Source organism: Polyodon spathula, chromosome 58, assembly GCF_017654505.1.
Source record: "Polyodon spathula isolate WHYD16114869_AA chromosome 58, ASM1765450v1, whole genome shotgun sequence".
Taxonomy (NCBI): Eukaryota; Metazoa; Chordata; class Actinopteri; order Acipenseriformes; family Polyodontidae; genus Polyodon; species Polyodon spathula.
The window spans coordinates 327,754-352,753 of NC_054591.1; the positions used below are offsets into that span (position 1 = coordinate 327,754).

A 25,000-nucleotide genomic window follows, 5' to 3' on the forward strand; every position below is an offset into this window, starting at 1 on the left:
GCGTACATGTACAAATCTAGGGGGAGTAAGCAATATTTTAGATCTGTCTTTGCTCAAAGTAAATCAACTCCCATAGACTAAGACTGCTTCATTTTCATATGACTAGCTGGTATTTTAATGATATGCTAAAAGTAACGAAGTCTGTTGCAGGCTCATAACATCATCCTGAACAGTGGTGCCTGCAACCTGGGCCTATTGAGACTTACACCATCTGAGTCGCTCCCCAGCCCACTGCTTTGGATGCAGAAATCAAACCTTCTGTCCAGCGAGAATTCTTCGCATAGAACTCCTTCTGTGTTGCTGCCCCCTTTAAAAGAACAAGAGCTGCACATTAAGCTTTGCCAAAATCAATGAATGTAGTTACCATGGCATCAAAATCCTAGAAGAACCTCCACTGTTTTCAAACACACTTTCCCTTGACAAAGGTATGTTAAACCGAAACGTTGGGAAGTTGGCTCTTATAAAACACATACATAAATAAAATGCACTTGAGTGATTTTACCCGTCCACTGTCCACGATCTCCCGCTGTAGTTCTGTTGAGGCCATGACAAGCAGGTGGATAGCCTACAACAACAAAATATAATTACAATTACAAAATCTCTGTCCAAACACATTGTTGCATAACACTAGAAAAGTCAGATTTTGAAAACTATAGCTCTTCTTGTGAAAGGAAGGAAATTTCACAGTGGTACATCAACACTGCCATGTAAAGCACAGTGCAATGTTACTGGAAGTCATGTCTAAGAGGACACATGCTAGTGCAATGGAAGCCTCATCTGTAACCCTGAAAATCACAATAAAACACACTTATTTCTCCTCATGGAACCATTTCGAGGTTTTTCACCCTGTGGTACAAGAATAAGAATGTGACCCAAAGTCATTTCAACATTGAAGACTTCGACCTAAAGAATCTGTTTGTAGCTACGGCTGAAGAAAGCACACAGTGTCAATGGTCCGAGCACATTCCCCAGCAATGTCAAAATGGGAACAAACTCACCTTCATCAGGTTTGTGCAGGAGTTCAGGATTCTGAAAATGAAAATACATTATTATTTTCATTCTGATTAAAATCAAGCGTGAATGTATTTAAGTGATCCAGTAGAGTAAAACTGCATCAGTTTATCAAAGCTTTTAACTCCTAAGAGTACAACCTGCACTATTTATGCAATGAAAACAAATCCAGTTAATGTAACAAAAGCAAGTTAAAGTACCTTTTATACATTTATTTCCACTTTTGTATCACTACTGGAGTGCGTTTCCCTTCATAAACAACTTTATCCCAGGAGGAAACAAGTTTGATCAAATACAGGCCTATGTCTCCAGAACTTCATTGCGTTACTCTGCATTGGTGTGCCCATAGTGCCCTCTGCCGTGACACTCTGGTAGTGCAGCAGCAAGCAAAGTGCTCCAATATAAAAGGCTCAGCTGAACTGCTACTGTAAAAACAACATGCAAGATTAATCCTGGCATCTGCCAACAGCATGACCAAGCATAGGAAGAGAGACCCTTTTCTCCAACCCTGCAGATTATTCTGCTGCTTGTTTAACACGCGGTCTCCTCCGACTGACCTTTCATTGACCTCCAGCTTCACTCCAGAACTGTCTTTTCTAGCCTGGTCCATCATTTCCTGTAGAAAAACAAGAAAACAAGCAAAGTACAATGTTTTGAATTGCACTGCAACATGCGTCTAGAACGAGGACCCACCAGGGGGAAGTGAGGTGTTGATGTAGGGCAAGTGGCACAATTCAGGGAAGTTGTGCAGGGGAGGAACGCTGTGCATGCAAACAGCTGTGTAACTCATACCCGGAGAACCCAGGGTGGAACCCGTTATGAGTTTTTGTGGGAAATATGGAGTACAGCCATTTCAAAAAGTAATATCATCCCTCAGAGTGGATTTAAGAACTAGAGTAGGTCCAAACTGTTTGAACAATGCAATGGAATCTGTGCACTGTGAGTGTATTCTGCTCACCTCGATTCTTCTGACTGCCTCTTCAATGGCCGCTGAAGTAGCTGCCATCTCTTTATCCACCATGTCTCCCAGCTCCTCCTGGTTGAAGTCCATGCTTCTAGGCCTCAGGTCCTACACAAGGAGGAAAGCAAAGCGATTTAGCTGCAACACTGAAGACCTGATCATTATTATTATTATTATTATGACAAGCAGGTGCTCACTTCTATTCACCTCACTGAATGGAACAGTCTGGTTATCTGGGCTTTGAACCGGCTGCTCTGCCCCACTCATAAGCAATGTAGGCACCATACCCCCGTCAGATCTTGCTTGCAGAAATTGGACCTTGTTACGTTCCCTATCTATGTAGCGATTTTAGAATGCCCAATGTTTTTTTTCCTCCCCCGAAGTTTTGGCAGGGCAACTTCTCAAACTTCAAAACGATTTTAAAAAAATCTTATCCTATGGCGATATATGAAACGTTGGAGCGCTTGATTCACCCCCAACCCACCCATAATATACTCTACTATGTGCAGTATACTATAGGAAATTTTTGGAAGGTAGTTGGTTGTTTTTGATATAGAGCAATTCTCTAACAATCCCAGTCCACACTGGCAGGAAGACTTCAGTCTGTAGTCCCCTGTGAACCCCAATATTAAACTCATACTTCACCGCTTGTACAACAGGGACATCCATAGGTGTCAGGCCAGTGAACTTGTCAAGAACATAACTCGGCCAGTCCTTTGTGAAGCAATCCCATTACTCGAGGCTGCACTGGCCCCCCTTACCTTGCCCAGCTGCAGGATCTTCTCAATGATCAGTATGATAGCCTCTGGGCTCGCATGTGCCAAAGACTGTTTGGTCTTCATGTCTTTCAAAAACTGCAAGCTTACATTCCCACAGTCCCTGCAGCTGTCAGTAAGCTCTGGAGGAAAAAAAGAAAAAAACACACTCTCTCAATTCTAAGTGTTGGTGCTATACTGGGTATTGTTAATTCACATGTCCTGAACAGAACAGGCTAGCGGTACTTACTATCGGCATGGTCAGTGGGGGCCAGATGTGCAGTGGCACTCCCATTCACTATGGTGTCTGCAGTCAGGTGGGCAAACTGAGTGAGGGGTCGCACCAGGCTCCCAGCATCTAGGAACCAGAGTTTATATAAAAACGTTCTTACTGCGTTACCATTGCAACTAGAAAACACAGCACAATTACCCCCCCCATTTACTGGTTTATTATTGTATTGAGTGTACAAAGTGCTCAAGGATCAGGCAAGGGCTGTGTACTCGATTACCTCCCATGTTCTTCAAGTACTCAGCGTGTCCACGCTGCACAGAATTGATAGAGCTCAATGTGGCCTCTGCCCTGCAGATCAGGTAATCTGCAAGAATGAAGACAAGCTGGGTTAGTGACATTCATCTCCCTGCCTGCCATACATACCCACGCTGAGTTTAAGCACAGCGGGCGAAGCTGATCTCTGGGAAGGAGCAGCGCACCGTGTCGTTTTGCTCTCCTCACATACCTGGGGAGCTGGTGCAGCGGACATGCAGGGGGTCGTCCAGCCGGGCCACGGCATCCTGGATGATGTTTTCAGCCTCCGCCACCGTCCCTTGCAGCAGCCTGAACTGCTCATCCAAGAGCTTTTGCTGGAGAAGATCCTCCTGGCTCAACTGAGTCACAAAGAATGAGTGTGAGAGGAGGGTTATTTCAGCAGATAGTTCTGGAAAGGCCCCTTGTGTAAATGTTCACTATTCCAGCAGTTACTCAGAGTGTGGCAAAATGATTACAAATTACATAAGAATAATGACATAAGTGAATCCTTACAGAACAGACTTTTAAAAAGGGAACGAGAAAAGTCTTGGCTCTTGTTAGCACATCATTATCCCTATTGGGGGTGGATCGAATTTAAAAGCACAGAATCTAATCTTTTAAAATGTTCCCAGTTTTTTAGATCCTACGACATGATCTGGTAGGCTCTGTGAAAGCAGTGAGAAGTGATCTAGCTAGGGGGTGGGATTGTCTTTCCTCCCTGTGCTCGGCTCACCTTCTCCCTCAGTTTCCCTTGCAGTTCCCCCAGTTCCCGAGAGCTCCTCTCCCTCACTCGCTGGAGTGAAGACTGGCTCTGCTGAACCTCACTCTTCAGAGAGCAGAGCTCCACCTCCTGCTGTGCCATCTTCTTCCTCAGCACCCCCTCCTCCTCCTGCAGACTCCCCAGCATGCTGCTCAGCTTCTGCCCAGACTGACCACACACGGATTGACTGGTTACCGGATCACTATAAAACTGCTTGGAGTGCTCTCCAATTGGCCAAACAGGAGTCAAACCCCTGTCATTCTGTACTGATCAATCTTATCAAAGCAAAACCTTATTTAAATATTCACACACACTCCTGCAACATCTCAGTTTACACCAACTGAATTAATAATGGACAGGCAGTGTCTAATTAACAACTTCAGAAAATTAAATAGTTTTAGTATCTTTCACTGATGTTTTTCTTTTACATATTAAAAGTCTAATAGACAAACTTTTCAGCTAGTCCCTTCATCAGTGTGCTTGACTTGGTTTTGATTTGATAACCTTACACTCTGCAGAGATAAAACACTACAGCACAGAATGTTCTACAGTACCACGATTCCACATGGACGGTACACAGGGTGCTGCTATTACAACAAGCCTACAAGGATGATCAGGTTTCCTGTTTGCATTGGGAGAACATGATGAAATGTTGGCTCTCTGTATGGCAGGACATTTACATCAAATTTGCAAGACACTTGGAAACTTGTTTGCATACACATGGCAACATGCAAACTGAAGTAAAGCTTTGTCAGTGTCTGACCTTCTGCCATTCCCTCTACAAATGGACTGCTCTGACTTTCACACATAGCCAATCAAATTCATACATTGTGTAAGGTAATGTACAAGCGCTATTATGTATATGGACAGTCTCCTGGTATACTCTGTACATCCATGTACTTGTGGTAAAACGAATTAATTAAAACAATTAATCTATCTATCTATCTATAGTGAGTGATAGTGAGTAAAAGGTAAAGTGAATGACAGCATCGGGGCATTGTACTGTAGTTAAACCAGCTTCAATACAGAGCAGTAGACACTTTCATCAAGCTCATCCCTGTTAAGCAGGAACACTAAACCCCATGTGCATCGTGCTTTACCTGCTCGGAGCTCTGCAGCTTGCTCTGAATGTGAGACAGTTCAGCCCGGCTGGCCTCCAGTTCCCTTCGGAGTCTTTCCAGCTGAACATTCTGTTCTTCAATCTGGAGCCACCGCGAACAGAATAAAACAACCAAGTTAATGAGCACTCAACTTCAAACCTGGTCCACCACAGGCAGATTCAGATCTATACATAAAGCAGGTAGGAGTTGACCAATCAAACAACAAAGAGAACAATAACTAAATATTCTTTAGCGGTTTACATGTAATAAATAGCACAATTCATTGCCATCGAGACATTCATCTTGGTTTTCCAGTCTACCACACTGCCTGCTGCAAGGAGGGATGGATTCCGGCAGACTCTACCTTCATCTCGGACGCCTGTTTGACCTGCTCCACCTCGAAGGCCAGCTGCTGTTTGGTTCGGGCCACCTCCTCCTGAGACTGCTGGGTCGCGCTAAGCATTTTTGAAGTGTCCGCACTCTGGAGAGACAAAAAACCGGGAGGTTTCATCTGGTTCGGGTTTGGGGAATGGAGTACTGTGTGCTGACGAGCACTGAGGGAACAGTTTCCTATAAGCATTTTAACGTTTGAAATGGTCATACATTTCAATTCAAATCTTTTATAAAGCATTTTACAATGGGATAACTTGTGTCTGCATCAATGTTTTTTAAACTAGCTTCTGTTTAACTCAAAGTGCTGCAATATCTTAAAGACATCAACTTGCTAGCAAGATCAAAATGAGCTTCAGATAACTAGAAAGAGCTAGTAGCTGTGTGGAATTTGTAACAAAAGTAAATGAAAAAATAATCTGCGACAATCCCTCTCGGCAACAGCACTGAAAAAAGTTTATGCAACAATGCCAAAACACACAATTTGTTTGTCAATATAACTGTCAGTGCTGCTATTCTCGCTGTGGCAGGCTGTTCTGAGGGGTACTATAGCTTTACCCTTGTAAGGAGAGTGTGCCACATGGAAAGAGCGCATTCATTCGGACAGCTTAGTTAATGATCGTTAACGAGTTACCTTTCTGAGGAGCTCTGCATGTCTGCTGACCAGATCATTGTGCTTGTCCTTCAGCTGCTTGTAGCGTTGCTCTGTGGCCTGGGCTCTCTCTGCAATTAGAAAAACAAAACCAGGAAATCAAGCATGAAATCAGCACACCTGGGAACAGATTACTGGTAGGTAGGGGCATGGATCAGAAAACCAGTCAGTATCTGGTGTGACCACCATTTGCCTCATGCAGCGCAACACATCTCCTTCGCATAGAGTTGATCAGGCTGTTGATTGTGGCCTGTGGAATGTTGCTCTTCAATGGCTGTGCGAAGTTGCTGGATATTGGCGGGAACTGGAACACGCTGTTGTACACGTTGATCCAGAGCATCACAAACATGCTCAATGGGAGACATGTCTGGTGAGTATGCAGGCCATGCAAGAACTGGGACATTTTCAGCTTCCAGGAATTGTGTACAGATCCTTGCGACATGGGGCCGTGCATTATCATGCTGAAACATGAGGTGATGGCGGCAGATGAATGGCACGACAATGGGCCTCAGGATCTCGTCACGGTATCTCAGTGCATTCAAACTGCCATCGATAAAATGCAATTGTGTTCACTGTCTGTAGCTTATGCCTGCCCATACCATAACCCCACTGCCACCATGGGACACTGTTCACAACGCTGACATCAGCAAACCGCTCGTCCACACGACGCCATACGTGCTTTCTGCCATCTGCCTGGTACAGTTGAAACTGGGATTCATCTGTGAAGAGCACACTTCTCCAGCATGCCAGTGGTTATCGAAGGTGAGCATTTGCCCACTGAAGTCTGTTACTATGCCAAGTTTCTGGGATCTTTTATTTCAACTCATTAGACATGGGACCAACACTTTATACGTTGCGTTTATATTTTTGTTCAGTGTATGTCAGAGAACACATTTCAAGGATTTCATTCCATTTGTATATTAAAAAAAAAAGTCCAAATTGACAAACACTTGGGATAAAAAGGGAAAATTTCAGAGAAATGCAGCTGTGTAACAGTTAATGTTTTTAGCAATAAGATGTGCAGAGAAAAGTGTAAACTATCAATGGTACAAACTGTTAAACAGCCTGGAGCCTGTGCCGCTCTGTGTTATTGCAGGGAGTGGGGTCTTACTCTCTGCCTCGAGGACCTGTCCCAGCTGGCTCTCCCCCTCGGCCCGCTGCCTCCGCAGGCTCTCCAGCTCCATGCGCAGCCGCTCATTCTCCACCAGCGCCTTCTGCTTCTGTGTGCGCTGCTCCTCCAGCTCTGCCTCCAGGCTGTTGATCTGAGACTTGAGCTGAGTGATGTAGCGCTGGGCCTGTGAACAGAGGAGCACACATTTCAACAGGCTCATCCTAGCACTGCTACAATACCACCATTATTACTACTACAACTAAAACCATCACCACTACCGATATGAGGATTCCCATGGTCACTAGCATGACTACGCCTACTACTAAAAACTGCTCCATCTCCTCCTCCATCCATAGAGTCTCACATTAAGCTACTGTTGGTAAAGATTGATGCCATCAAATTTTGAATCGAGGCAAAAAAATGAATTTAATTTAATAGTGAAGTAGCAGAGTAGTCAGAATTATTGCAAAATGAAAGGATTTACAGGACCCTTGCAAAGCTTGACAAAACAAAGAACATTTCCAGAAAGCATCAGGATTTCTTGTTTAATATTTGGTCTGATTGTATATTGACTTTATTATAGATTAATATGCTGCTCACTTGAATGGGAGGCTTTTGGAAAAAAAACAATTGTATCTAATGATTAATCTCGTCAACCTCTCTCAAAGTACCTCGGATTTGATCCTCTCCAGCTCGGCTCTCAGCATCTCCACTTCTCGCTTCAGGTTGTCTATCTGAACGTCCCTGTAAACAGAGGCAAGCATCACAAGGATGCATTTTTATAGAACAGATATTTGAGAATCAAAGTTTTATTTTGCAAACCGACAACCTAACGAAACAGGGTGCAGACAGCTAGAGGAACTGGCGGAGAAGTAATACTGGGGGTGGGGGTCGTGTTTATTATTTCTCCATGGACTTTCTCATTTACACTAATGGACATTACATACTGACCCAACGTTGATCTTACCGGTCATCAAAACCGTTCGATGGAGGTCCGAAGGCCTGGTCAAACATATCCACCACATTCTGGAAAATAAACGCAGTAAATAAAATCGTATTCAAATCCATGTTGTTTACACCATAATAAAGTGTGGACTGTAGAGCAGGGTCGTAGGAGACAACATGCAACCTGCTTTCACTAGAATGGGAGAGTTCCAGCAGGCTTGCATTTCGGATTTGCACGGATGAAAATAAGACTCCCATCGCATAGCCGTTTGATCCATTCCTGGTTTTACTAGCAGTTTATTACAGACACACCCAAGCTTGTTACACAGCTGGTTCAGAGGTTCCCAAACACACACGGGCCTCCACTATATCCACGTACCTGCTGTTGGGTTTGCGGGGCGGAGGCGACCTCTATCAGAGCCTCTGGTTCTTCATCGTCTGGCACGTCATCAGACATCACCACCACAGGCTTGACATGCTCTGCCAACGCTGAGGCACGCAGGAAATTAGGAGGGCTCTAGACAGAGAGGGAGAGAGCTCACTGGAAAACACAGCAAGGCAAGTGCTTCTGTTCTGTGTCAGCCAAGTCTTTCTATTACATCGAGGTGTGTTCAAGAACTGGGCATGAACTAGAAGCCCTGGCAAGATGAAACATATCCAGCATGGCACCATAGTGGAGAGTCTGTTAACACTGTTAGAGTGCAAGGGTTTCACTGAATGAACAATCAAGGACAACAGCAGAGTAGTTTCAGGTGTAGACAGAAAGTGTTACTGAGGACTAGGAAGGGGGCGATTATTATTATTATTGATTGCCGATGTACTTTGGTGTCTGCATGTGTGACTCATGGTTCTAGTTTCTTGTTTATTAATACATTGTCATGTAAATCTTTTCCTTTGGATTTCCATGCAACATTGCCGCCATTTCCACCATCCCCACATATATGGGTAGTAATCTAGCATGCTGATCCCAGCCCTCTTACGTCAGGCAGCTTTGGGATCTGGATCAGTCTCTTGAAGTACAGCATGTCTCTCGCTCGATTGAAGAAGTTTTTAAGGCTGAAACATAAAAACACCTGTTTGTAAAACACTGTAGGTATACCTGTAAATCACTTGAACTCCTGAATTACATTGTTATAAACAGCTGTGGGAGTGCTGACAAATACAATGACATTCCCTTCAAGGGAAACTTTCATCAGTATATAACATGTGGCCACCAAGTGGCACTATCTGCAAGTTCAAATCCCAATCAAACTGCTGTTGCCTCAGCAACATGTAACTGACACATTATTCTTCTTCTAAACATGCGTCGATTCTAATTCAAGACATTGTTCCAGACACGCCCTTCATTGCTTCATTTAACACCTAGATTCCATTAAACAAACACAGACTTGGTTGCAACAAGGCTGTGGCGGCTCATTTGAAGAAATAAAGACCAGTTTGGAAGAGTCTGGACTAGCATGGATACAGTACACTTACAAGACTTCAACTCAGACCAAGACTTCTGCTAACAGAGCAAAAACACACCTCCCCCACTTGCAGCCGTCTCAAATGCATTCATGGTTGTTCTAAAGCAAGCCCCTATTTGTAGTCCCTTTTAAAGCATTAATCTTTGGACTTACCTGTGGAACTGGTCATGGAACCGCTCTCTGTGACCCTGCAACGTTTCCACCGGCAAACCTGCAATGGACACAAGCCAAAGAGCAATTGAAAGTCCAGTAAGGATTCTCTTCATGAATAATTATCTATATTGAGGCTTAATGATGGATTTGTTAACAACCTACAGCACTAGCAATCCTATTCTAGCCTCCCACAAATGTGGAGGCATTCTTATCATACTGTGCACAACACCCTTTAGTTTTGTAGTGCTGATCTCAGCAGGGTGTCTGAACACTTTTACAAACAATTCCCTCAGTGGAAGAAGCGGTTTGTGTTTGGTGGTCAAAGTATTTTCGAGACTGCAATTCGACAGGGCAGGCAGGCAGGCTCAAGCGGAGCTGCCCTGCCGACAGAGCCGCGGCTGAGACCTCCTCACAGCTCCACTCACACGCATGCAGTTTGAAGAGCAGCTTGACGATGTAGTGGTACAGGTGGCTGCAGTCTTGGATCACCTGGATCATTGGAGACAGTCTGCACTGCCCGGAGGAAGTCTGAGACACAGCGATGGAGGTGTTGAGCTGCCTGAACACTGCACACAAACACAGGTAGGAGAGATCTCAACACACTGCAGGGATGGAAAGAACACTACCACTTGCATACAAGTTCAATCCAGGTTCTTACTGTGCTTGTTACCTAGACGTTGTGGCTAATCAAGTCCATCGTAAAACCTGGGCCATTTCCCTCAAAAGGGGAATGAAACCAAGCTAAATCAGATATATCAACAAGATATATCAATGGTTGAGCCTTGAAGAGTTGATTAAGCTAGAAGCAAGCTGTGTTTAAAGCTAAAGAACATGCAATTATATCTGGCACCATGTTTGACTTCATCTAGCTTTCAAAGTGTCTGCGTTAATACCCACAACACGCCTAACCAAGTGACTCGAGAGGCTCAGAATGAGCTGTTTTTTTATTTTGGATTTGTAGGGTTACCAGTTGGCTTGTTACTCAAGAGCATGTGAACCACTCACTGGTAAACACATCAACAAAGTCCTCAGAACGATAACAAAACTGCCAATTAAATTGCAAATTATCCAGCAGAATGGGTGGGACTGTTCGTGAAAGCTTTAGTTAAGGGCTGCTTTTGTTACAGGTCATTACTTATTTATTTGGCAATGTAACACTAGCCACAAGGGGATCTACTTTAATGACCCAACAACTTACAGGATCGTTATTGTATGCAGTAAATGCTAAGAAGTGGGTCTGCAGTATAAAATCACCCCCTGGGGAATTTGGTACTTTTAGATTAAAACTTCTAAAAGTACCAAGCTGTGCTTGTATATTGGCATATTTGTGCTGGTTGGATGCCTTATAACAGGGGTTAGACCCTTAAATAGTTTTACCAGTTAACCTGGTGTGGAATGACCCTCCACGACCGTGACTGACCACTCCTGCCTTATAAGCTAGTATGCCAATTCCTTCATTTTCTCAGATTCACGAGTAATTCCATCAATTGGAAAGAAGGAAAAAAAGCAGGAGGCCAGATCCCGGCAGTGGAAGGGTTAAAAACTTCCTGTAGCAAACGCAGAGCGTGCTGTCATCGGCAGGTGGAATGGGGCGAGGCGGAACATGCTGATTGTTAATTATATTTGTTAGACGGCAATCAGGTTAACTTCCTGGTCACAGCCCCAGGGGGAAGCATGATGCGATTGCTGCTTGAGGCTGACACGAGCAAGTAAACACACTGTACAGTACAATACCTCCTATACCATTGCACAGGACCTGAGGAAACTTCCCGAATTAGGTTAAAACAATGCTGAAGACAATGGATTCACACGCTGTACCTATTGCACCACCGTGCCTCTTTAATACTTAACACTGAACAATGAGAACCTGTGTCAAACCTGTTTATCAACTCAATGCTGTCCTGGTTTAGAATGCGGGAGGTACACATCACAGGATAGAAAGAGCACATTATAGGAGGCTGGTCCACAGAAAATAGGATCACTATTACCTCCAGTGTGAGCTTGATCCAATCAGGTCTTAAATGAGAAACCCTTAGCAGGTTCAATTGACTACTTGCTTGGAATAAAGACCTGGAATGGAAGGATGGCGAGGATTTCTCCACTTACAAAGATCCAGGAATCTCATTAGATGCCCTCAAGTTACTGGTCAGAACTACTCACCAGTCTCAGCAAGTTTCAGTTCACAGTCCAGGTAATCAAACAAGTCCACTGTTAGCTGGAAACTAGAATAAATAAACACATCAATACATACTGTTGGAAGACTTTTGAGAGTGGATTGTACATGCTCAGAATTGAGAGTAGCCTTACACGTTATTGATGTCAGTTCCAGCAGCCTTCTCCAGCTCTTCGTCCTGCAGCTCCAGGTTTCCTGGGAATTGAGTTTGCTTCGAACAAACAAGGGAAGAGGGAAATGTGAGCTTTGTGAAGAAAAAATCGTCATTTAAAATACACCAGATCCTTTAAAATAGGCCTTGTTGTGCAACAAACCCAGCAATTCCATTTTGAATTGTGGAGCCACTATCCTACATAATATATAGGAGACCCCGACACTGACGTGATGCAGCCATCTGAAATCTCTTCGTATGAGGTGCATTAGATCTGATGGAAATGATGTCACACTGAAATAAGCTATACTGTTGAATTATTCGCATGTATCTATATTTAATAAAAACGATAGGGTGCTGAGTGAGATACAAGCTATTTTTGCTGGTCTTTGCCTCTATTCCAACATCGTTTAATTGTTACTGCGAAATAATAAAAACACTGCTGCCCTTTACCTTTGCATGGAAATTCATCTTGTTGTTCAGAAGCAAGGAGTATATCACCACCAGCTGTCCATACTTATCATGTAAATGACCCTTGAAAAACAACATATGAAATGTTTGGATTTTCAGCATTCAGCGTGTTCATTCATCACAAGAACAACTCGGTCTTCAAGAACCATCTACACAGTTAAACTATTAATCCCAAGTGAGCTGAAATTCAAAACTCTTTCAGTGTTAATCATCTTAATAAATGCGTGCCAGAGAGTGAGGCAAGCAGGACCATTGAGTGCAAATCGGCAAAACGTATTCTTATCTGAACCAAATCCACTTTTATAAAAACATTTGAAGGAATCGGCCGCGCGGTTCGTCAGTCACTCACCCACAAGCTCCCCATTTCCCGAATATTACTCTGGTGTCTCAGGCAGTCCTGGAGGACCTACCAATACAGAGAGAATGGGACAAATGAGTTTCATATAGTCTCTAGACATTCGGAGCACATCTGAAGTGTTCAGAGGGACGTCACCAAAGAAAGGCACTGTAAACAACACGCCCCCATTAGAGAAGGCAATGACTGGTGTAGTTTTCTACTGTACTTTCCATTTAAAGTAGACCTTAAGCTTTAAAAAAAACAACTTCATCTTTGATGTTATTACATTTTTTTCTAAGGACCTCGTTTCTTAAAACCTGGTGCTAAATGCAAACACCTTCCTAGCAATTAGACATTTTGTCACCGACTTTTAAAGTTGGATAAAACACAATTTAGTAAAAAATGCTTCCAACAGACTATTACAGCTAGGATCTGTGCTTTACATGGGCTGCTGTGAATGACACAGGTGCATAAACCACTCCCTCTGTTGCTCGTATACCATAAAGCTCCATGGTGCTGAAGCTCACAGCAGCTGTTTGCCCATTGCTGGAATACAAAATCAGGGACTGAAGTCCCGTGCAATCTGGGAGAACAGTGCTGCTGTAACACTGCTATGGGTATAACAAAGTTGGTTTTAAATGATGGCTCACATCCCTGGTCACCACACATGGGTTACTTACATTGGGGTGCCCATCGCGGAGGATTTTGTGCACGATGTGACAGAACTTCCAGCTGATGATGGAGCTGCTGGGCAGCGGGAGGCCGATGGCGTAGGACCAGAAGGTGAAGGCGCCTTTCTCATGGTGGGTCCCCAAAATAATTCATGCACAGGAATCAAGGAAAAACCCCTTCAGTGTGAAGATGCAGTAGCACCAAGTATCGGCTCAATGAGGGGACGCTATATTTTTTGTACAGTCCTCTGGGAATTTTTTCAAACTCCTATTTAAAAGGAGTAAAACACTTAGACCCTAGAACACAACATATATGGTTTTGTCCCAGAGATGGAAATAAGACTCCACAGCGGTTTCACACATTCCAGGTTTTACTATGAGCATGACTAACCACCGTGTGTATGGAACAAGCTCAGGTGTGCTTATTAAATTCCCAGTAAAACCGGGAACGGATGAAACTGCTATGCAATGGGGGTCTTATTTCTATCCCTGTGTTCTTAGTTTGTTTGGTTCAGTACCAGGCTTCATAGAATTAGAGTAGCCTATATGACAGAAATGAAACAGACGAGATAGCAAAGAAACATGTTGAAATGTTGCAGTTGTTGGTTAGCGTCAGGTAATAGGAGGAGGACTATCTGGCATGACTGTGCAATGTGTTAAGTGTGGAAAAGGATACTGCGTGCATGTTTCTCCTTGACAGGGGCCTCGCTCGAGCTGATGGCTTTGCTGATGCTGGTGCACTGAAACAGAGAAAAAGAGCAGACTTCAGCTTCATTCACAAAATCAGAAGAGCACTGTACTCGACAACACACAGTTACAGTCAAGCAGCCAGCGAGGCACTTTCAAACCAACTTTCTGCCATTTGTGCTTTTTATCAACCCCTGTGTGGTCACCATTAGCTTTTTGGAATCACTGGTTTGTGGATCAGCCGATTCCTCCACTGGGAATCACCCCCCCTCGTACACCTCTTTAAAGAATGTGAGGAACACTGTTTCATTTTTGTATCAGCCCCTGGCCTGGCGCTAAAGCACCTTTCACAAGGATATAACGTGAACAGCAAACTAGAAGCTCTGGCTCAACCGACACCCAGCAGCCACTCTGTCTCCAGCCTTCCCTGCTCGGCACCAACACGTCTCGACTCCCAATACACGTTTCAGAGGGCTCTGCATTACTGCAGTACCCTTGAGGGCAGCACGCTCAGCACGCAGCGGGAGCATCACAAGAGGCTAAATAAAACAGATCTCTCTGAATCTTTCATTTACATGACACAGATTTAATTAGTTGTGCCCCAACACATTTTCAACATGTTGTAAAAACACCCTTAAGCAGCGTTTCAACCTTATTACACCCCTGGGCTCATAAATGTTATATCAGTAAATCTGTTACTGAGACACTGTGTATTTTGCTTTCCTGTCATTAGACATCTCCCTTCTGCTCACACATAAAAAGGAAAGTGCTGTACTCCACATGTGTCAAATATGCTTCTGTGTGTGCTCTAGTACAAAACCAGCAGTGAACACAGAACATACTAAAACACGTTAAACACAAGGAATCTGCAAACACTTTAGCTAAAAGCTCAATACAATAGAAACTGTGTGACAACAGCTGCTACTTTCATCCTTGCCATCAGCCCTTAATATAGAGTCTGACTAAGCATCCAGGTTTTGTCCATCATCCCTTACATATGCATAAATAAAGGCCGATTGTTACACAGACATGGAGTCTGGACCTGTAGATTGTGAGCTAGTGAACCAGCTCCCTTCAGAGTGAAATCACGAGAGGTGTTTTCAGATACAGTGGGCGAGGTGGAGGGGGACCGAGGAACAGAAAACTGCAATATTAAATCAAAGGAAAGCAGTAAATCTGCACGGTTGTGTTTTACCACTACTCCTTTGCATACTGTATCACTGACTCATTACCCAGGTTAAATACACATTGCACACATTCTCTACCCCCTCCACCCCGCAGTCCTATTTTTAAAGCAGTCTGTTTTCTCTGATTAGGATTATTTTGTATGCAAGTGTTACCTGAGAAAATAAAAAGGAGGGCTGGCGATACGAGGACCAACTCCCATTCAAAAGTTTCTTGAGAATCTTATCTCAGATACCAGCCACACTAACAGGAGTGCCACTCCTGCACACACAACATTAAAGTGTAACTTCCAGAAGTATTTGTTTACAAGGCTGGGGAGCGAAGGGTGGGGTCTCAATGCAGGGGGTGCCACACAGAGAGCTGCTGGGTGGACTTGGTTCAGACACCCTTTTTTCACCTCAATAACAGGTGCTGGAAAGCTGTAGAGGTGTTATTTAAAAACACAGTTAGCAAACACTTGCAGCTTTACAACAGAAGGGTAAGGGTAACTGGCAACAGAAGGGTTACTTGAAACATCAGGATGGCAGCAGCTCATACCACTGTCCAGAGCATGTTTGCCACTAATCATGACAGCTGTCATTATTACACTGACCAGTGCGTTCCACAGTCAGCCACTGCAAGATGTTCCTAGCAAATTTAGAGTCACTCTAAAGGAGTTTCGGCTTCAAGTCTTTCTCAAAGTCTTCTAAGTGTCTCGTGAAAGATTCGTCCTTAAAACACAAAGAGGTTCCACAATGAGATTCCTGCACAGCGTTACAACTTGCCATTTATTCGCATCGCAAGTAAATTTACATTCCCATGAAAACGTACAGTTTACATAGAGAATGGGACAGCTGCAGAGGTCAGGCTGACTGAGCACTTGCGTCTCTTCTGAGACAAAAGCATGATTCACACACTTCCAATCCAGCCTAGTCTACATTTAGCACTTGAGTAAGATCAAAGTAGAACTGTATGACATTTAGTGAGATGCCAAGTGACAGCACCTCAAATACTGTACCAAAATAAGTTATGTTTCATGCATCTCTTTATTTTTATCATTATGAAAAAACTACTGTAATCTACTTACAGTACTGCAATGACCTTGCATCTAGAAATGTTTTTTAAAGTGAAAGTAATTATACATGTTGCTAATGAATTCCATTCAGGGGCTTACTCCAGGAGAGAGGAAAGTCAAAGTTCAACAGGATTAAAAACATTTAGGACGTGGCTGGAACGACTCTCTTTGCCTGCCTGTGATTTACCCATGCCCCCCTCAATGCAACATATCTGGATTACTTCTAGTCCTGTGTTGTATCTGATTGGCAAGGCCACTGGGTTCCTAAGTAAATGCAAACAACTTCAATTGTGTGTTGTAAGGATTACTTAACATTAAACTGGCTTTGTTTTCAAACCTAAACGTGGTATTTGGCATAGCTCCATCACGCACGATAATGACAGGAAAACCAAAATCTGAGCACACACTCAAACACTGCGCAAGGAATGCCCAAGTATTTCTGCAGCCCTCCGTTCCTTGTGCATATACCAAACACATAAATAAAGATCTGTCTGACAACACAGGAAGAGTATTGCAGGGTGAAATACCCCTCAGAACAAGTACACAGTTTCAACCACAAGTCCTTCATCAGAGCCATTACCATTCGCCCCAGCATCAAAGCACTGCACCCAGGAAATGGATTCTGAATTCGTAATGGCTTACTTATGAATAAAGGTCATGGAAATCATCTCACAGGAGGAGGAGGAGGCAGCTTGTTTGAGGAATTCTGCAGCTGGTATTCCCGAGTGCATAAAGACATTATTTAGGGCCTCACTCATGATCTCACTTAAGACAGTGGCCTATTGTGGCATCAATTAAAAAGGGATCCAAGAGCCGGAGACACACAAGTAGAGTGATCCAATTTAATGAAGACCTCTCTTGTGGTGGGAACCGTATCTTTGGTTCATTAATATCGAACCGGCCCTGGCAAATGCAAAATAAATAAAGAAATTCAAAAAGCTCCAGTCTGACAAGTAGTTATTGTACCAGGAGGGAATCAGCTCTGGTTATTGAAGCAGCACAGGGAGCCACAGCGTGCAGTGCCTAGCACCACAACATGCATGCGGCTCTTGTATAGAAATTGCTGGGGGGGTTGAAATCATAATGCATTTGTACTGCACGTTTGCCTGCGTCTTGAGATTTACAGGTCAGCCCTTAAATATTAAGCAATCTAATTTTACAGTCAATTCAGGCAATTGCAATACAACACAATGATCATTTGCTATATGATTTTAGAGTGAGATTGATTAAGGTTAACCTGCAAGCTAATGGCCTTTATTCTATTCTATTGCAGCTGAAGCACTGTGATGGCACTGTTTGACTGATCTGCAGCTGACAGAGCTCATGTCCTTCAACTAAAGAATGGATTTCAGAGTCCATTAAGATCCTTACATCTCCCTCCCTGGAGAAAAACAGTATCAATTTTGATATTGCTCATATGATGATAAACTAGCAGCATCAGCCCCATTAAAAGAATAAATGGGTCAGGCAAGGTCACACGCCTGCACATAAAGGAAAAGCAACAAATCGAGAATACCCTTTCACTGGCACAGACTTACACATGGATGGATAACGTTTTGAAATCAGAGAGCAGTAAAAGCCGCAGTGCTTACCACCTCATCCCTGGTTTTGCACAGAGACTCCCTTCTCTTTGAGATCATCAGATAGCCGGGTGCTGTGTCCTAGTCAGAGACGACAGCGATCCAGACTGAACGCTCCTGTATGCATCAGGCAGCTGTTTATGCTGCTCCTTATCAGCTTATTTCAGAGATGTGAGGTCTAGCCTCCAAGGTCACAGAGTACATCACAAAATAAGGACTTCAGTTTAACAAGGAAATACTGAATTAAAAACAGACCCATTAAAGGTAGAAGCAGAGCAGCTTTTTAAACATACGCACATCAGCATACAGAATAACAGGAATGAGAATGGATTCACGAAGCATGGCATGCTGGTGAACGCAAATGACTAGCAATGCACCTATAGTACCAGCTCACGACACTTGTTTCCTTTGCAGACCCAATCAAACCACAATAACATTTCAGAAATCAGAAGAATAAAACTAGGAGGGGTTGTTCAGCTCCTAGAGACTTGTCACGCATGCATAACATTCAACTCATCTCAATCTAATTTCATAGAGCAGACTGCATTGTTTGTGTTGAGATGTTTCTACTACATCTAGTAAGCATGCCCATGCATTTCTAACACTCAGCATAAAAAGGTTCCCAGGGTACATTACATCTACAGTACAATTGGGTTAGCTTTCTTTAGCATTTAGATTTTTTTTCAATTAAATTCACTTTAAATCTTCAAACCCTTAATATGAGACCTGCGTTCAGAAATTTTTATTTCAAGGACATTTTAATATCAGTATTTGTTCATGAAATTAGCTTATTAAAATCAAACCAAATCTATTTAATCCAAGATTTAATTCACTTGGGATTTATAATAAAAAAAAAAATAAAAAAAAAAAAAAAACAGTTTTGTAGCAATAGCAAGCCAAAATGTGTCATAACTGTCCTGAAACTATTTAACAAATTTTAACCTCCATAACGATACTGTGCTAAAAACAACTTCTGAACTTATAAAAAGACCACGGTGACCCTAAAACTGTGTACTCTAATATTATCTGCACAGAGCAGGCAACGTGATGAATTCCAGGAAGGACGGAGGGTATTGCTTTATCCAGCTGCCGTACAATAACATCTACTGTGTGCCTAGTACACACACACACACACACACACACACAGCATCGCCAGTACAAAGACGCATTTTAATGAATTAAAATAACAGGCGGGCCTGACCACTGACAGGCTGAATAGAACTCCCTCATTGTAGTAAGAGCCAGGTTTAACACCTCCTGCTCAGTCGGCAGCCCAGGAGAGGTGCAAAGCTCTGCCGGTCCATTAGCACACAGTGGTTGGTTTGTTATGGTGTACACTGGAGGGGGAGGGGGGGGGGGGAACATGAGAGGAGTAACTTTCACTACAGAGAAAAAAAAAAAAAAACAGGATTTGCTCAGAGCAATACAGTCCAATACAACATCCCCTCTGGTCACGATTTTTTGTTTATATTTTTAGAAATGTTAAAACAGTTGGAGAAGTTGCCCTGCAAAAACGTTGGGGGGGAAAAAATAAATAAATTAATACATGCATGCATTATCAAATAAATACATAGATAGGAAACTTAATATGCTACAATTAATGCAAGCAGTGACTTAAAGGGACTATTCTTTAGTCAGCCGTGACGCTACTAGTAAAAATCTTGCCAAACTAGCTGCTAAGTTCTTAACCTCTATAGTTCACCAGATAAACTCAGAACCATGAAATCCCTTCCAGGACATTGCTTGCCTTTTTATCACAGTTTATAGTACTGGGTACTGCACTGTTTTACAAACCAAAAACACATGCCTTTTGGTTATAGGTGACCCACAACCTCACTTCCCCCTGCTTCTCCCTGTTCCTTTACTTTACAGAATAATAGTTTCTCCATTCACCTTCACCCCGACTGACAACATCATCTTGTTTAACATTCTGAATTATTCTCGCATTTACTGCCTTATAGAGCTTCTGTGAATGGTATCATTTCTGACCAGTTTATCTTTGCTATATAAGCGTTTTCTCTGCTTCTTTGCAAAGATTTTTGCTGAAATCTTTACTTTCTGGCTTTATAAGCAGGTTGTCTGAATACGCAGTGTCTGCATCATTAGATCAGAAGAACCAACCACACATATGCTGAACTCGCTAGTCAAGGTTGCCATCAAACTGCAGGGTTCCTAAAAAGAGAACAGTACAGACTGAGGATTGCAGAGAGCAGGAACACAGACTGCAGCAGAAATGACAACAGAACAATGAATGGTAAAAATAAAAGGATTTACACATGTACAGGTATATAAGCAGACCCGTCAACAGTGTTGATAAGGTCTACCTGGAGTGATCCAGCTATCATACTGAACAGTAACTCTTTCGCCTATACCTATAACCTTGCTGTGTTCTTTGACTTTCTGCAAGCACAGAAGAGCTTTGAGAGGGGGTGGTGGTAGCTATACAGAAGCTGGTTTATATTTCCTGAAGAGAAAGAAACAACAAGGGAACTCTCACTGAGCCATTTCCAAAACTGGGACACACACACAAATCAGTTATTAGGAAGTTTTCCAAAAATCCTTTAACCTCACTCTTTATTTATGAAAAGATAACAGTTCTAAAAAGCATTACCTTAATCGGACTTGCTTAAATGTAATAATGAACGAACCCTAAATAATGCTTAATGGATTTAGAGCCCATTTGGAATTTATTTCTAGAATCCATTCCATACAGAGCAGAACAGTAGCTGTACATCCGCACCACTCTGCTTGACAACTGAACAACTACAAGTGTATGTAACATTTATTTAAAAGGCAGCATAAAAATTGCACATTGTAAATCAGCAATATACAATTAGATGCAAACCGGCTAAATTCATTCATTAAATATACTTCAACAGGGAGGTCAGACTGAAGATCAATATTCAGGGGTTTTATTACTATGCCTGTATATTAGCAATACATGTGATTGTGGACCATTTTGCATTGGGCACTTTACCGTACATGCAAGAGCAATAGCAGTATTGCGTCTTATTGCTATCAAAGTCAAACTGTCAATGACACAAAGCACTCAGTTAGACCCATTTCTTCTTGAGGAACACCCAGTTCTGCTGCAGAGGATTTTTGTCAAGTGTCTTCATGCCAGCGCAGTTAGCTTCTCTAGCACATCAGTGCCAGTGACAGGGATAGCAGCATTGCGTGAATACCATGATCCCATAATACCAGCAGCAGCATGTGATTCCAACAGCATGCATGCATGCATTAATTCAGTCAGTCAGTCATTCTTCCACTCTGAAACACTCCAGTCCAAGAGCCATGCTGTTGCTATGGTTAAGCAAGTATAGACTGCGTCAGTCTGTGTTTAAAATACCAGCCAGTATATTGCTACCTGCCACAGGCAATGAGCACGCCCTAGTAAATGAATTAACAAACAATACGTGTTTACGGTAACCGGTAATTAAAAAGAAACACTCAAAAAACTGAAAGAATTCCAAAACACGCACATGTTAATCACAGTAAGAAAACATTGTATACAGCAAAAGAATTCCAAAACACGCACATGTTAATCACAGTAAGAAAACATTGTATACAGCAAAAGAATTCCAAAACACGCACATGTTAATCACAGTAAGAAAACATTGTATACAGCAAAAAAAAAAAAAAACCCAAAAAAAACTAAATTTAAATCACAGAAAAGCTGTCTGATTACTACGGTAAAAATCAGAAAGGAAATACAGAAGTTTCCAAAATATAGCCCCCAGTAGTGCAGGATATGCAATATGTTATTGTAACAAATATCCATGGAAAGTTTCATCACAGGAGTCAAAAAATTTAAAACACAGTCACTAATGTTGCGTAGCTATGATAGATTAAGGTTTTACCAAACCAAGGATCAAATAAAGGTTGTTTTTTTTAAACTGCAGATTGAAGTGAAGTATATTAAAATGCACAGCTTTGGATGCTGTAACTGTCAGAGAATGCTAATTTCAGACTCCGAAGTGTTCCTATTCTATGTGTATGGGCTAGAAATGCAGAAACTCTACTGTAGTGCAACAGTTATTGCATTAAAACATTTCTGCTGGAATCACTCTACTGTACACTGCAGTCCTCCCAGATGAACGCCTTCCACCTGCCAAAACAAAACCCGTTTCTTCTTGATCCTTCAGTGGAGGGAACACATGAAGGGCACCTGTATTCAACAGCTAGTGGCTACTGTACCACAAATGAAAAACCAGATCTTTATTTCAGTCCACGCTCCAAACTTGAGACTCCATCAACACAAACAGAAGATCCACATACTGGGAACTTCATTACTATATAGAAGATAGGAACACATTTACGAACGAGGAGGCCATCCAGCCCATCTTGGCTTGTCCTGTTCCCACCCGACTGTGGATCATTTTGCATTGGCAAAATCGTCTAACTAAGGCTTATTTTCCCTTGAGGTGTGAATAAAGAGTGAAGTGACAACTAGAAAGAAGACCTCAGTAAAACACGTCAGAATACACTCTAAACAGCAAGCACATTTTCTCAGGAGACAATGTCAGCAACTTAGCTTGATCTCTTTCCATTTGCAAAGTGAACCGACCATATTAAAGAGTGTGAGCACGCTAAATAATAGCAAAAGCATTTACAGTTCGAACAACAAAGCTTTGAAATCCAACCAAAATCCTGAGAGAGCACACTGCATTGGAGGGGAACCAAAAGAAGAGACCAGCATTCAAGCTCTAGCGCTTGGTGTGGAGTGACTGACCAATACTTCTCAGTGCACAGATAGAATAAATGCGAAAGGCTGTCAAGAGCGCAAGGACTGTGCGAGATCAACAGTGAAGCATACCATCAATCACTACAGTGCAAGGGGTTTGTATTGCTTTACATGACCTGTCTAAGGTTAGAAACAGACACTAGCATTGCACCAAGACCTGGGCTTCAGAACCTCCCTTGTTTAGTTATTGAAGTGACCACTAGGATCTCAAACTCTGACCAGTCAGGCCCCTGCTGCTGAACGGTTTGCATTTGTTACTGCACGAAGACATCTGGCCCGAATCTGCAGGACTACTATGCAGAGATATTTTATCTCTTTACAAAAGGCACACATTTAATTGACTGCTTATCAGACAAACAATAACAGTTCTAACATGGAAAGCGGAACTTCCCTTTTGTGACAAAAGCGCTCGATGTGTATCAGAAAGAGATACATTAGCAGACCCTGATCCCTATGTGATTATGACACACTGAATACCAGATTCTGAATTAAAGAAATCTTGTGCAACAGGTTATAAGCACATTTTAGTATTTGTATACTTTATGCTGTAATGTTTGGCACTTGTATTTTAGTTAGGTGCCTGAAGTAAATTATAGCACAAATGTATCATCCACTCCATAAGTATTAATTAGTACACATTTGTTTTTACACTACAAAAGTCAAGTCACATTCTATAACGTTTTGCTGAGTCACTTGCTTCACTGTGTATACATAGTTTTGCTTATCTATTAGTCAATAAGAGAGTTGTTCCCCATGTGGGTTTAAAATAGTTTAGATTTATTTAAATATAGTTGTTACCTTATCACGAAGATATCAGTTGAAAAGCAAAAATGAAACTCAAAAGGTGGAGATGTGGAAACAGATTGAAAATTAAATATAATAAATATCGCTGGCTCTTTTCATTGGAGCGGTAAATAATAGCTTTGAAAGCATGCACTTCATTCAACCTGGCCTTGGCAGAGGTAATACACCATCAATTAAAAAAACAATCGAAAAAATAATATTGATAAATGTTCCTTTTTAACATAAGTTTGAAAACAGTCAATATGTTGCAGTATGTAAATCACCAGCAAAGTGTGTGTTGTGTGTGTGTGTGTGATTATATATAAATTAAACAATTTCAAATATGCCCATTCATAAAACTGTATATCCAAATCATTTCTAAAATAGTTGTCCCTATTAAAGCAGTTAGCCTATAGTTTATGTTACACAAATAATGTATTGCCTTGGACCATATATTGTTAGTTTCAGGTTTCCAAACAGTGGTTTGCAAGTTCTACAAGGGCAGCTAACCGACAGGTGTGAATGAACTGTATTGCCAGGAAGCCTGTTGGGTGCGTTTGTTTACCTGTCAATTGTTTCTACTATAAACGCCAATAATATAGCATTGCAGCGGGTGGGAGGCGGCGTCAAGCGGGGTTTTTTTGTTTGTTTGTTTGTTTGTTTGTTTTAAACGCAGTGTAAGCTTTTTTCCTGCTAGATAACCAACTTTGAAAAATGTAAGCAAACAGAACTGTTGAAGTCTTGCATACGTTTAAACTAACGAGGAACCTTAATTTATTATTAACATTTTTAACTAACATTTTACAAAATGAGCACGCCTGGCTTATTCCACAGGGAAAGCACGTACTGCTTTGTATGCATATACACCCCCCAACCCCCCCGATTCAACCCGCAAGTTCAAGGTTGGGGCGACCGGTGGTGTCACAATATATATTTGAGAATTCCTAACAGTTGCATCAAAAAATCATAATGTGTACTTTTAATATGCTGTTGAATAAAGTGGGTGCGTATTAAAACATAAAATCGTATATATTAATACATTTTATAACAATTTACTGAAACGTTTCTGTGTTTGGTTAATTGGTGTATTAATTGTCACAATATTTACCACTGGAGCTCCATGTTCACCCAACTAGAGTGGACATAACTTAGACATTGATTCTGATAAACCCACTTGGAATATATATCATCTTTCAACACAAACTGTTCGAAAGTCATACATATTGGCCAGTGCAACATATTTATCACCCGATTTCAAACAGTGCTAACTTCTCAGTTGAGTTGCAATAACAAGCCGGACCTGTAACCGTGTTCCTTGTTGTAAACCGCCGATA

General features: G+C 42.1%; 1 protein-coding gene across 1 annotated transcript in view; it reads right to left on the bottom strand.

Moving 5' to 3' along the window:
- Positions 1-34: 34 nt before the first annotated feature.
- Positions 35-25,000, bottom strand: part of LOC121307712 (huntingtin-interacting protein 1-related protein-like) — a 30,400-nt gene continuing 5,434 nt past the window's right edge. The window contains exons 3-28 of the mRNA XM_041239964.1: positions 14,310-14,373; positions 13,643-13,785; positions 12,975-13,031; positions 12,608-12,688; positions 12,138-12,214; positions 11,991-12,052; positions 10,256-10,396; positions 9,831-9,888; positions 9,192-9,267; positions 8,591-8,728; positions 8,234-8,292; positions 7,938-8,010; positions 7,267-7,450; positions 6,138-6,226; positions 5,478-5,594; positions 5,114-5,215; positions 3,987-4,181; positions 3,465-3,612; positions 3,237-3,323; positions 2,978-3,085; positions 2,734-2,870; positions 1,970-2,080; positions 1,569-1,627; positions 999-1,029; positions 503-565; positions 35-307 (exon numbers count right to left, since the gene is read on the bottom strand). Of these exons, the coding sequence (XP_041095898.1) occupies positions 203-307; positions 503-565; positions 999-1,029; positions 1,569-1,627; positions 1,970-2,080; positions 2,734-2,870; positions 2,978-3,085; positions 3,237-3,323; positions 3,465-3,612; positions 3,987-4,181; positions 5,114-5,215; positions 5,478-5,594; positions 6,138-6,226; positions 7,267-7,450; positions 7,938-8,010; positions 8,234-8,292; positions 8,591-8,728; positions 9,192-9,267; positions 9,831-9,888; positions 10,256-10,396; positions 11,991-12,052; positions 12,138-12,214; positions 12,608-12,688; positions 12,975-13,031; positions 13,643-13,785; positions 14,310-14,373 (2,565 nt within the window). The 3' untranslated portion in view covers positions 35-202. The remainder of the gene's footprint in view (positions 308-502; positions 566-998; positions 1,030-1,568; positions 1,628-1,969; positions 2,081-2,733; positions 2,871-2,977; positions 3,086-3,236; positions 3,324-3,464; positions 3,613-3,986; positions 4,182-5,113; positions 5,216-5,477; positions 5,595-6,137; positions 6,227-7,266; positions 7,451-7,937; positions 8,011-8,233; positions 8,293-8,590; positions 8,729-9,191; positions 9,268-9,830; positions 9,889-10,255; positions 10,397-11,990; positions 12,053-12,137; positions 12,215-12,607; positions 12,689-12,974; positions 13,032-13,642; positions 13,786-14,309; positions 14,374-25,000) is intronic.